Genomic DNA, 12,641 nt, shown 5'->3' with positions numbered 1-12,641 from the left:
TATAAATGAAAAAAGGTTTCAAAAAAGTGGTGTAGCTCTTGATTATAAGGTCACACTTCCCGGTTGACCCGTAAGTAAAGGTCAACATGGGCTGACAGCTACCAAAGATTAATCTGCAATGCCAAGGAGTCTGAAACTGAAAAAGTAAAAAAAAAAAATTGGTTGTGTAGATCTTGATATATAGTCCCACCTCCGGTTGACCTAGAAGTAGAGGTCAACATGGGGTCACAGTTTTCCAAAAATAATATTTATTGCCTAAGAGTCTATAACTGAGGTTTGAACATTGGCTTTGTACTTTTTGAGATATGGGCCCACTTCCAGTTGACCCGGAAGTAAAGAATAATAATAATAAAAACAATAAAAATCTAGACGAAAACAAAACCTGTTCCGACGGTAAGCAAAAGGTTCACGGTAATATTTGTAACTTATCACAAGGCAAAAGGGAACTATGCAATAAAAGCTTAAATGAATGTGGCCATTTTCTAGTCTGCAGAGGGCAAAGTTTGTGAAGAGGGTTTGTGAAAATCTTAATATTTTTCTTTGGAAATGAAATTAATAATATTGTGTAAGTTCAGTGTATGATAACTAAGCCCTATTTCAAAGCGTTGTCATATAGCATATTATACAAAATTACAGTGCAATCATTCATTGTCTGTTTGTAGTTAATTTTCCCACAGTCGTGAAAATCAACAAATGACAAGAACTGACTTGGTGTTAGCAACTGTTGTCCGCAATTATGTCGTGTCCCACCCATCCCATTATCGTATCTGTGTTAATTTGTCACACGCAGATACCAAGAAATTCAATTTAACACCGGAGATTTTGCAGTGAACTATAATTTATTTCAAAGAAGCGAGTCCCATGAGATTCTACGAAACTGTTGAACGTTTGTCTTGTAAATAGAATGCAAGTCAATTAAAGAGACTAGAAAAGGGACATTTTGCAATATGAGATCACGTACTTCATTTTGAATTGGACTGGAACGGTTGAAGCTCAACTATTTTCATTTCATTTCAGATACATTTACTTCATGTCAACATCAATCAATACATTGTAATAACATTGTTCAGAACACATATAATAACTTGTACTAAGGAAAACTTAATCCAGTTAATGAATATAAGGACGTGCAGAGAATAGTGGTCCAAACATTAATGGGTTTTAAGAGTGACCGATTTTTGAGGATTCGGTAGCTACAGTCATTTTGGGTTAGGACGGAAAACAATATTGTTTTAAAGGCAGTGGACACTATTGGTAATTGTCAAAGACCAGTCTTCTTACTTTGTGTATCTCAACATATGCATAAAATAACCCCAACCTGTGAAAATTTGAGCTCAATTGGTCGTCGAAGTTGCGAGGTAATAATGAAAGAAAAACACCCCTACACGAAGTTGTGTTCTTTCAGATGCTTGATTTCGAGACCTAAAAATCTAATTCTGAGGTCTCGAAATCAAATTCGTGGAAAATTACTTCTTTCTCGAAAACTACGTCACTTCAGAGGCAGCCATTTCTCACAATCTTTTATACCATTATTCTCTCCCCATTACTCGTTACCAAGTAAGGTTTTATGCTAATAACTATTTTGAGTAATTACCAATAGTGTCCACAGCCTTTAAGATCAATTCTAAAAGTTGAAAGTTTCACACGTGAGTGCCTTAATGAGCTGTGCTACACACACATGTCCTTATAGCTCTCACAAATTAATTAGCAGATATGGTGCTCCGTCGTTTAGCTTAGCAAATATTAAGATATGTTTATTCATCCTTTCTGCTTACCATCTACTCAAATTTGGTTCTGCTCGATGGGCCAGTTTCATACGGGCGTCAAACACAACAAAAACTACTTGGTGGAAAAGGGTCAGGAGCCAACATACTAAGTACATTGGTCATGATTGACTCGCTATGTTTACATTAGTAGAATAAGTCTAGCAAGATTTTCTCATACTTACGTGTTTGAAATCGGCCCCCAAAATGAAATATAAACACATGTCTCTGAATTCTGTAATTTCGAAGATTATCCTAAAAAATAGTAGTTGCTTCACGCGGGCAACAAATTTTACATTATTTCATCACACAGATCTTTATAACAAATTGCGTAACTAGCAAAATATTTTCGAATTCTAAACGTCCGATTAAGGGAAAATTATTATATTCGGAAGTAATTATCATCCCATCTCGAACCGAAGCTTGGAGAGCAGTATTAGGAGGGAATATTGTTTAAAAACCGCATCGCCATCCTCCCTTGCTAATCGAATAAAAAAAAACTCAGCCTACACAACATTGTGTCTTCTCCACCTGTGGAAACATTTGTGCATTATCGCTGCTACTGCACCGGAATACAGTGGTTTGTTTTCATAGGTTTCTTCTATTAACATGATTACGAGGCCCGACGAGCCTATGTTAAAATTACAGTTAGAGGAGAGCTGGTATCATCATTTTCAGTCTAAGCCGAGCTGAGGTTTTAAAGGTACTGTACACTATTGCTAATTACTCAAGATAATTGTTAGCATTTAAACTTACTTGGTAACGAGTAATGGAGAGTTGTTGATAGTATGTTATACGTAAAACATTGTGAGAAATGGCCTTGCAGTAACGTAGTTTTTGAAAAAGTAGCAATTTCTCACTAAAAATATTAAACAACCTAAAGCCCTTTTTAGACATCTGAAAGCACACAAATAGTGCGACAGTTTCTGTCATTATTCTCTTGCAGCTTAAATGACTTGAGCCAAAATGTTCACAGCTTTGTTATTTTATATATGTTGGGACATACCAAGTGAGAATACTGGCTTTGACATTTAACAAAGGTGTCCAGTTCCTTGAAAATGGGAGCGCGAGAGTATAATAGTAAAAAATCAGGGTGAATTGTCTTTCAAACAACATTCCTTATTAGAGTTGTATGCACTTTGTAAAAGTAAATTGATATACATTCAGACGCAGATGTTTTATTTATACCATGAGATAAACTAATATGATAGATTGTGTTTTTATGGGAACAGTTAATGTGCGTTTATACGGCACTAAGAGGGGGAACAATCTGTAAAAAGGAAACGCGAGGGACTCCGGTAGGTTGCTAAAAAACATGCAGTCGATGTAGAATTTAAAAACCAAGATCCTAACTTGGTTTTATTGAGCGAAAGTAAAAAACACTTTTTTTTTTTTTCTTTTTTTTTTACTTTAACAGCTTTGGCCTACTTGTGGAGCGAAAGAAGATTTGAACGGGAATTCTATTTACAGCTGTTTATGAGTCCGAGTGTTTGTTTGTCATTAATTTTGATAATGTAGGCCTATACAATACACTTCCGATTTTTCGTAAATAAGCGATACGAAATTAGGCCCCAACTTGTTTTGGAAACTAGCTACACCTCGGCCGTTGACGGCATGCGTCAAAATGACAATACTTGACGTCATCTGTGGGAGTTGCTATATTGCAACAAAGCAGTTAGGCCGATTGGAGCGCCCACAAATGACGTCGCATAAGTGATGACGTCACGGGAACTGTCGAGAGTTATTCTAAAATGCACAGCGGAAGGGTATGACTTTTTTACAATTAAAAACTGTTTAACCTCATTTGAACTCAACTTCCTTGTCGGTGAACACATTTTAATTGAATTTTTTAGCAAAGATCACTTGTCGTCATTTTCCTTCAACTGGTCTTTAAGAGAGAATGCATTTAACTGGACACTATTGGTAAATATACTTTAAATAATTGTTAGCGTAAAAAACTTACTTGGTGACGAGTAATGGGAGCTGTTGATAGTATAAAACATTGTGAGAAACGACTCCATCTGAAGTAACGTAGTTTTCGAGAAAGAAGTAATTTCTACTAAAATATTTGAATTTGATTTCGAGATCTCAAAATAAGATTTCGAAGTCTGGAAATCAAGCATCTGAAAGCACATTACTTCGTTTTACAAGGGTGTTTATTCTTCCATTATTATCTCGCAACTTTGACGACCAATTGATACAGCAAGTGAGAAGACTGGTCTTTGACAATTACCAATAGTCTCCAGTGTCAGGAGGGAGAATACGCCTTAAGCATTCGCAAAGGTAATTTTCTTTCATGGAACAAATGTCACAAACACATCGACCATCCTAAAGGACAAACCTCGAACTAATTCCACGAGTGGTCATAATATTTAATGTATTAAACTATCAACCGCTCTCCATCGCTCATTACCGAGTAAGTTTTTCTGCTAAATTTGTTTTTGAGCAATTACCAATAGTGTCCTGTGCCTTTAAACAAGAATAGAGACTATTAATTTTATGAAGATGATAGCACCGAAAAGACATGTGTGGCTTATTGGTGTTAATTTGCTGTTCGCTCTCCTGTGAAATGATCAGGCTCAAGCAAGAGTAATCCATGATGAAACTGGTCAAATATTGATGCGGAAGATAATGAAAACGGCACATAAATAATTTATGCACGGTTCTGTTTTCTTTTTATTCCAAGATTGTTTTTCTTTTCACTAAAAATTGTAGACGAAATACCTTTCGAAATTGCATAGGAAAAAAGGTGCCTTACCACTTATTTAATTGTTTGTTTGAGTGTATAAGCCTAATTGGATTGCCTGAAAATCCCATAATTATATTTCTCGAAAACTGGAAATATAATTCTCTGTTCAAAACCGTACTCTAGCTAACCTTGTATATATTTCATAAAAAATAATATTGGCATGACAAACACACTATTACAAGTCTATTCGTGTAAGCAGTTTAACGAAAGATGGCATAAGAAATTTAATAAATTAAACTGCATAGTAGAGACTATAGATTCCTCTTTGTTTTTTCTTTATTTTAATTATTGTCATTTTTGTTTGGACAAAGGCCGTTCAGGGCAGAGTTAAAAAAAAATATATATAAAAAACCACTGCAAATAAAAAAGTGTTTCCTCTAAGACACTGCTCATTTAATACAATAGCAATTGATAAAACATAAAACACACTGAAATTAGAAAATTGTAGCAGGAGTAAAATGTATAATGGCAAGTGAAAGCATTTTAGTTTTGAAAAAAATAATTTCAGAAACCATCGATAAAAAACCCGCAAAGAGTCAAACAAAAGTAGAATCACGGACCAGACGACACGATATAACTTTTGCTTATGCTTACGGATGAATTAAAACAATTTTTCAGCCAAGAATAAGCGTGATTTACAAAGTTTTAATGATTATTGTTTATTTATTTGTAATATTTATGTTGTATGCGTCACGCGGGATAAACCTGACCGTGAACATACAATCAGAAGTTACCGTGTTTCATTTCCTTGTGCTAACCGTAAGGCCAAAGTCTTCCATCAAATTACTGTACCCATTATCCCATTTTTAGCTTGGAGTTTTTTTCCCCGATTTGTAAAAGCAAAGGGGCGCCGAGGTTTTTTCTTTCAACACGGCACTTCGATTTAGGATAATCATTGTAAAGGTCGACACACCCCGAGTCACAATTTGTAATTAGTAGTTCTGGAAAAGCTGTACCCAGAAATGCCTTAGGTCACTGTTTTCTCTTTACGATGCGACGATAAAGGGGTGGAAAATATTGTTTGCAATCTCCCTCTCGCACTGTATGTCTACATTGACACGGTGTATGTGTATGTGTAGAACACATTCCGCTAGTGTAACAGTAAGCTGTGCTACAATATCCATTACTTGTATTACGTGATCTTCAAGTAGGGCATATAATTATCTAAAAATTGTCTCTCTAATCAATAAAGTGCCTTGGCCCGAAATGGTGTCCTTGTCCACAGCTAAATTTGAGATGGGTTCAATAATTGAATTTGTTTAGATATTAATTTTACTTTATCAAAATATTCAAATTCGCCTACTCTCCCCACGCACTGGCAGCGAGTTTTCCAATAAGAGGAGCTGGGGTTGATGGAAGTGGTTTATTTTTTATTTTTTCGAGAGTCACTGGAGAAGCAATTTGGGTGATGTAAAAACACGGATTGGGAGTGGAGTACGTAAACTTACATTATTTTAATAATGCGACCTGAGATGACGGTCCAGAGTGTCCTCCTTAAGAAGGTTGTAAGAATCAATGCATCTTGACCATGTTATAGTTATTTATAAAAGAAAATAACGACCGCTGTTACGCAATAGGGATCTTTTTGACGTCACGACTTACGCAATTCCTTTTTTTTAACCGACGTTCCTTAATCGTTGTTCTTTTTTATCGGATATTCATTATGGGGGTTTCAATGCAGTGAAGTAATTTTGACCAAGCTTTTATTTCTCGGAGACAGCAACGACTGAATAGGTCACATGTTGGGATTTTTTGACGTCACAAATTACGCAATCTGACGTTCCTAATCTATGTTTTATCTGAGGTTCCTTTAGAGGGTTGTTCTGCAATGAAGATTTTTACTATTTATTTCTTGGAGGCCGTAATGACTGTGTTACACGAAAGGTCACACGTTGAGACATTTTTGACGTCACAAATAACGTTTATCTGACGTGCCTTAACCGCAATTCCTGTTTTATTGGAGGTTCATTAATAAGAGGGTTGGTTGCAAGGCGATTGTCTTGGAGATAATAACGAGTGTGTTGCGCAATCGGTCACATGTTTGGGATCTTTTTGACGTCACGAATTACGCACTACTACTGTGTTTTTTTGCACTGCGTTAAAGTAATTTTGACCAAGTATTTATTTCTTTGAAACAATAATATGTCACTTGTTGAGATAATTTCTTTCTGGCGTCACGAATTACTCAATCCGACGTTTGTTATCCGCCACTCCTTATTCACGATTGGGCAAAGGTTGATGGGATTATTTATATGAAGCTGGTTACTTATTCATGTGTAAAGCAATGGTGAACCAGGGATAACAAACAATACCGGCATGTAATCAAATCAATGATTCGATTTTGCCCCTGAGCGTATTTTTTCCGGTTAGAAAGCTAAGTCGCCAATCATAAACTGTGAATTAATAATAAATACACGTTTCATCAAAAATAACTTATTTGATTCACGGGTTAGGAAAACGCTCCGTAGGCTTTGTATAATGAGACATTTAGGAATCAGACATTTTCTTTAAATGTAGTGTAAAGGTGGTGGTACACTTTGAATCGTTTCATGCGGCGTGTCAGATTTAAAGGGGATGTACCATCATTATCATTCAGTCTCCAGACGATGACTAGAGCAAGGTAGTCGAAACGTTAAGTCCAATTTAAGAACTGAATCCGCGGTAGTACAGTTAAAGGAACACGTTGCCTTGGATCGGTCGAGTTGGTCTTTGAAAAGCGTTTGTAACCGTTTTTTATAAAATGCATATGGGTAGAAAGATGTTGTAAAAGTAGAATACAATGATTCACACAAACATGCCTCGAAATTGCGTGGTTTTCCTTTTACCTCGTCGACTAACACGTCGGCCATTTATGGGGGTCAAAATTTTGACTCCCATAAATGGCCGACCATGTTAGTTCGCACAGTAGAAGGAAAACCACGCAATTTGGAGGCAAACTTGTGTGGATCATTGTATTCTACTTTTAAAACATCTTTCCAACCATATGCATTTTATAAAAAACGGTTACAAACGCTTTTGTTTTGACCAACTCGTCCGATCCAAGGCAACGTGTTCCTTTAAGTACGATCTTATAAGCTTAAGTAGTAGTCCCAGCCTATTTTCTATACCATCCGTCCGGGCAATAGTTAAAAAGCAGGACAGTTCTTTTCAGAACTGAGAAGTCTCCCAAACACCCGAACAATCTACTCCGCGGTTGTAGAATAATTAAAGCAAGACAGTTCTCTAAGAACAAACTCTACCTGGCAAGTAGGCCTACACATGGTGTTACCGCAAACCAAATAATATATATATATATTATTATTGTACAAGACATGTGTCTGTTATACAAGTAAACATGAACTCTAGTCCAAAGTTATTGCACACGCTGGCTATGGCTGCTTGCCTCAACAACAAGGACTCATAAGCGATTCAGCCTAAGCCATTGCGGAAGTCATACACGCGGCATGCCTCAGTTAGGCCGTATCCGAATTGGCGGCTACAGCTACGGCTACGGCCGGATCGCAGCGTCGTCATGCATTGAAGTATAGGGCGCCCTTAGAAACACCCATGGCAACGGTCGTAGCCGCGGCCGTAGCCACTAATTCAAACACGGCCTTAGTTTCGAAAGACCGATCTGTCAAAGATTGGAAACGCGCAAAGGGGATTTGCGCAGCAGTCCCTTGCCTCCGTGATAGGGTGACAAAATAACACCCGAAAAGAGAAGCATTTTCAACGCCCTTATATGCTACCAATCCATCACATGTAGATTGTTGTTTCACAACTCAATTTCAGTAAAGTTGAAAACACTTTGAAGCGAATAACTCCATACTCCAAAGCTATCCATGGCTTGATTTGTTCTTGTAATTTCATTTACTAGTTCTGGTTGTGAAGCCAAGGACACTCGTATTATATTAATCACTGTGTTATACCAATAACTCAATGGAAAGAGACAAGGAGTGGAGTTTCAGCTATAAATGTGGAGGAAAACCCCAGAGGATTATTCCATGGAAAAGTTCACGCAGTCAGCAGGTATACGGGAACTAAAACCCTATCAACATATGGTGCGCCGGCGTGATTCGAACCGGGGTCATGTGGAAGGCGAAGAAAGATACCATCTAGACGTTCGATGAGCAAATGGAACAAAATATTAAGTTCATGAGCCGATTTCAAAAATTAAGAACGTTAGTGAATATGATAAGAAACAAAACACAAAACACAACGTCCACAGATTTACATAAAACTTACACAGCTTGAAGATTGTGATAGTAGAAAGCTTCCCTTGAAATTTTACTTACTGAGGTGCTGATTTTTTTGAGAAATGAGTAAAACAAATAATTTTCGTCTCAGTTTTAGCATGTAAAAACGTTAGCCAGTTATGCTATGGTTTTGGTGTAATATCATAACTGGTTAATGGGATTTTACATGCTAAAATAGTTTGCGTCTTCCTGAGAAGAAAATTATTTTGACTTGTTTTACTCATTTCTCAAAAACTACACAACCTCAGTTAGTAATATTTGAAGGGAAGCTTTCCACTATCATTGTCTTCAAACCCTGTAAGTTTAATGTAAATCTGTGGACATTTTGAAAAAGTACCCAAACCCTTTAAGCCTATCATAATTAGCATCAATAAGTTCACACAGGCCTAGCCTAGGCCCAACTCTCAGCAACTAACCACCCACTAAACTACATTGCAACTGACGTATTCAATTCAGAACCAGGCGTTCCCAACATTTTACAAACGGTCATGACAATATTTTCATCTCATTAATTAAAGGAACACGTTGCCTTGGATCGGTCGAGTTGGTATTTGAAAATCGTTCTGTAACCGTTTGTTGTAAAATGTATATGGTTGGATAGATATTGTAAAAGTAGAATACAATGATCTACACATATATGCCTCGAAATTGCGTGGTTTTCTTTTTACCCTGTCGACTAACACGGTCGGCCATTTATGGGAGTCAAAATTTTGACTCCCATAAATGGCCGACCGTGATAGTTCGCGACGTAAAAGGAAAACCGTGCAGTTTCGAGTGATACTTGTGTGGATCATTATATTCTACTTTTAAAACATCTTTCTAACCATATGCATTTCATAACAAACGGTTTCAAACGCTTTTAATAGACCAACTCGACCGATCCAAGGCAACGTGTTCCTTTAAGTCGCGTTTTCCCCCAAGGTAAGATCATGGCTCGATTTCACAAAGAGCTGCTAAATGATCTTAAAGTGCGAATCAATCTTAATTGCCTAAGTGTCATGTCACAATACAAATTATTATGGCGAAATGACACAACAAGACCTCAGAATTAGATTTTGAGGTCTCGAAATTAAGCATCTGGAAGTACAAAACTTTGTGTGACAAGGGTGTTTTTTTCGTTCATAGTTATCTTCGAAGACCAATTGAGCTCTAATTTTCACAGGTTTGTTATTTTATGCATTTATGTTGAGATACACCAAGTGAGAAGACTGGTCTTCAAGCTCGAATAATTGCGATGGCCGATGTGCTTGAATGGTTGGCCTACTTACAAGGGGTTGCAGTTTGCCAAATTAATCGGGTTATAATTGCCAAGGTTCTAACCTTGATATTGGTGAAAAAACATCAGTAAAATTGTTGCATCAAGGATTTAGTGTAATTCGAGATCTCTGGATTACTATAATTACACCATAATTATATTCATGTATTGTGCACACCCTAGTTAGTAACAACTGAAACACTTACCTGTTACGGTGGAAACTGGAGTTAAGCTGCATGCCGATTATTATTATAACGTGGCCTTCACACGCCTGCCTCTTTTGTGCACCACACTTGATTTATAAAATTGTAATTTTAGGGAGAAGGAACGAAGTAGTAATTCGACTGCTGAAGCTACAACCTACACTCGAGTTTACATCTGCGGACAGACCGCTGGCAATTAAAAGACAATACTTTCGAAATTCCCGGTGTGTGAGTTTCAAGCAGTAGTCACCAAAGCGTAATGACAAATCATACGTGTATCTCATCGACTAGTGCTGGTATCTGAGTATAAAATAATACCGTATGCCGATTATATATATCTTTACCCGTCTGTGTATCGAAGTTTCTTATAGTTCGCTTCCCACGCGCACTGCTGGCAGCTGATAACGGGCCAACAAAAACATCGAGTTTAATTGAGCGGACCTCATGGTGTGCATTGGCGTGGAGTTCATGTAACGATCTTTTGACATTATAATTAGTTTTTGTCATGGTTAATTAGGAAGCGCTACTGGTTAATCACCGAACACTGTCAAAATGATCCTTCTTCTGTTTTAATTTGGGAGAACTGGTAATTAAGACAAGAAAAACTAGTATTGTTTCTTTATTTCGTTTGTCAATTAATATTGAAAACAAAGAAGAAGGCTGCAGGTTTTTTTTTGTCATACAAATGATGGTAGTTCCGCTATGGTGTGCATATCGCTTCAGGTTTAAACTATTACCATGTAACTTCCTGAATTTATTTCTCAGTTACAATTATGTTCATGCACAAGTGTTGTGTGTGCTATGACATAGACCTATTGTATGTATTTTGTGTTTTACAGCCCAAACTCCGGTTCAAGATGTTAATTCAAGACGTAGTTTTGTAAAGGTCTTCTTTTTATGGAAAAAAAATAAAAAGACATAAGACACATCTGTTTGACTAAAGTGTTGACTCTAGGAAGAGCTACGTAAAATAATTGCTTGGCGTTTGAATCAGTTTTCAGTACACTCGTATTGTACTGTTATGAAACTTTATTCGGCCAGTATTTTAACAAAAATACACCAATTCAAGAAACAAATGTTTACTTTAAAGACAATGGACACCTTTGGTAATTGTCAAAGACCAGTCTTCTCACTTGGTGTATCTCAACATATACATTAAATAACCAACCTGTGAAAATTTGAGCTCAATCGGTCGTCGAAGTTGCGAGATAATAATGAAAGAAAAAACACCCTTGTCACACGAAGTTGTGTGCTATCATATGCTTGATATCGAGACCACAAATTTTAAACTTGAGGTCTCGAAATCAAATTCGTGGAAAATTACTTCTTTCTCGAAAACTACGTCACTTCAGAGGGAGCCATTTCTCACAATATTTTATACCATCAACCTCTCCCCATTACTCGTTACCAAGTAACTGATGCTAATAATTATTTTGAGTAACTACCAATAGTGTCCACTGCCTTTAACAATCTTCAGATAACCAGAACATTTGTAAACCAAAATACATAACCGATGTTACCAATGCAAACATAACTATTGGGATTAGATGACAAGAAAACCTCCCATTCTTAAATAACCAGGATTAATACAAGTAAACCAAAACAATGGTTACTCGAAAGCCTATAAAATCAAATCTCACAAAATTAATGGGACATGAATATGTAAAATGAGTAATAAAACGAAACAAAAACCGCGAAGATACTGCAACGCTCCGATTTTTTTGTTTTTTTCGATTACATTTTTGTAAACCAGTGTTCTAAAATGAGAGGATGGCTTCATAAGACGAAGCCCCAGATGAAAATCTCTTGATTGATGAAAAGTGTGGAAGTCTGAAATTAAAATTCACGGTGTATACTGAAGAGTGGTATTAGTGATTGCTAATGATGACGTTGACGTAAAGAGTTACGTAACCCTCCCGGAAACTTCCGGATCAGCCGGATCCGGAAGGACCCGGAAGGAATCGGAAGGACCCGGAAGGACCCGGAAGAATCCGGAAGAATCCGGAAGGACCCGGAAAGACCCGGTGAACCCGGAAGGGCCGAGTGGATAACTCACATCGTGAATATTCTCTCGCAAGCCTGACTATTGTTTTGTAATTAAGAAACATGTTTTCAACGTTTTTATCAAGAGCACTTTGTATGATTTTGGGGGGTTTGACTAAGTGTCACGTGCTTTAATAGCTCTATATGAAGATAATAATAATATTGAAGTCTTCTCGCACGTTATCTACAAAACAAGGTACTCAAGGCGCTGAGTATATACAAACTCTCAGAAAGATAGGTTATTGCAGTGATGAATTCTGAGACCCAATTATATAGCACATTACAAGGTGTTACGGCGCATCCAGCGGCCATAGCCAGGAACAGGCACAAGTTGCGCCCTGATTTTACAAAGGTAGTCCTAACTTAGGACTAGTCCTAGGCAATGCTTAGAGA

At 37.1% G+C, this 12,641-nt stretch overlaps 1 protein-coding gene across 2 annotated transcripts in view; it reads right to left on the bottom strand.

Moving 5' to 3' along the window:
- Positions 1-10,469, bottom strand: part of LOC139937273 (uncharacterized) — a 70,146-nt gene extending 59,677 nt beyond the window's left edge. For both annotated transcript variants that reach the window (XM_071932375.1, XM_071932374.1), the window contains exon 1: positions 10,209-10,469. In XM_071932375.1, coding sequence (XP_071788476.1) covers positions 10,209-10,240 — 32 coding nt within the window. In that variant the 5' untranslated portion in view covers positions 10,241-10,469. The remainder of the gene's footprint in view (positions 1-10,208) is intronic.
- Positions 10,470-12,641: the final 2,172 nt, after the last annotated feature.

This window comes from Asterias amurensis, chromosome 5 (assembly GCF_032118995.1).
Source record: "Asterias amurensis chromosome 5, ASM3211899v1".
NCBI lineage: Eukaryota > Metazoa > Echinodermata > Asteroidea > Forcipulatida > Asteriidae > Asterias > Asterias amurensis.
Note: the sequence above shows the minus strand (reverse complement) of the source record. Positions and strands in the feature narration are given on the sequence as shown.